The 1,146-nt window shown below is 60.5% G+C and overlaps 1 protein-coding gene across 1 annotated transcript in view; it reads right to left on the bottom strand.

Moving 5' to 3' along the window:
- Positions 1-1,146, bottom strand: part of LOC108644053 (DNA (cytosine-5)-methyltransferase 1-like) — a 5,892-nt gene that overhangs the window by 1,720 nt on the left and 3,026 nt on the right. Inside the window, exons 4-5 of the mRNA XM_029959622.1 lie at positions 646-736; positions 192-320 (exon numbers count right to left, since the gene is read on the bottom strand). Coding sequence (XP_029815482.1) covers positions 192-320; positions 646-736 — 220 coding nt within the window. The remainder of the gene's footprint in view (positions 1-191; positions 321-645; positions 737-1,146) is intronic.

The following is a 1,146-nucleotide window of genomic DNA, read 5'->3' as shown; positions in this document are numbered from 1 at the left end:
GGGCTGGAGAACATGAGGAAGGGGCTGGAGAACACGAGGAAGGGGCTGGAGAACAGGGATCTGGAGGACAGGGATCTGGAGAACAGGGATCTGGAGGACAGGGATCTGGAGAACAGGGATCTGGAGAACAGGGATCTGGAGGACAGGGGTCTGGAGAACATGGGACCCCAGAGGGCAATGCCAGGACTGACCTGCCTGGTGGAAGCCCTCGGACAGCCCCCCACAGCCGGAGAACACGTCCAGGGTCCGTAACTTGGGCAGTTTGGGCTCGGCCTGTTCCTCGCTCTGCTCGGAGCTCACCGGCCTCCCTTTGCCTTTCCCTGGAAGAGCCACACCCAGGGCCAGGTCACTCCCTCCTGCTCCTCCTCCTCCCTCAGCCCAGCACCTCCCACCCTCTTCCCGCCCGGAATTGGGAAGGGAAGCCCCTCACTGCCCCCTCTTCCCCCCAGCAGCCTGGGAGAGCATTCCCAAGGAGCTGATGGAGGCAGGGATAATTCCCAGGGCTCTCCCTGGGTTGGGAATGGGATCCAAAGCCCGAGGTTACGGAGCAGAGGGTTGGGGGGTGAAACCCCTCAAGGATCAGGTGGTTTCCAAAGGATGAAAGGCCCCAAAAAGGCTGTTCCAGGATGGGGGGGGATCACTCACCTTTCCCCTTCCCCTTCCCCTTCCCTTTGTTCCCAGAGCTCCGGGCGTGGTTGGGGGGGTCCTCAAAGCTCTTGGTTTTGGCGTTGTAAGCCTGGGAAAGGGACAAACCAAGGATTTGGGATGGACAGGGAGGAGGGGCTGGAGAGCACCAGGACAGTCCCAGCTCGGGAATAACGGGATTGCCAAAAAAACCCCACCCTCAGAGCTGCAAAAACAAAGGCCAGAAGCAGGGAGTGGTTCCAGGATTCCATGAAATTGGACCCCCAGGGACACATCCAGACCCCAGGGATACATCCAGACCCCAAGGACACATCCAGACCCCCCAGGGACACATCCAGACCCCAAGGACACATCCAGATCCTCAGGGACACATCCAGGGACACATCCAGACCCTCCAGGGACACATCCAGACCCCCCCAGGGACACATCCAGACCCCTCAGGGACACATCCAGATCCTCAGGGACACATTCAGACCTCCCCCAGGGACACATCCAGACCCC

The sequence above is a fragment of the Manacus vitellinus genome, unplaced genomic scaffold (genome assembly GCF_001715985.3).
Source record: "Manacus vitellinus isolate BGI_N305 unplaced genomic scaffold, ASM171598v3 scaffold_214_pilon, whole genome shotgun sequence".
NCBI classification, from domain to species: domain Eukaryota; kingdom Metazoa; phylum Chordata; class Aves; order Passeriformes; family Pipridae; genus Manacus; species Manacus vitellinus.
Note: the sequence above shows the minus strand (reverse complement) of the source record. Positions and strands in the feature narration are given on the sequence as shown.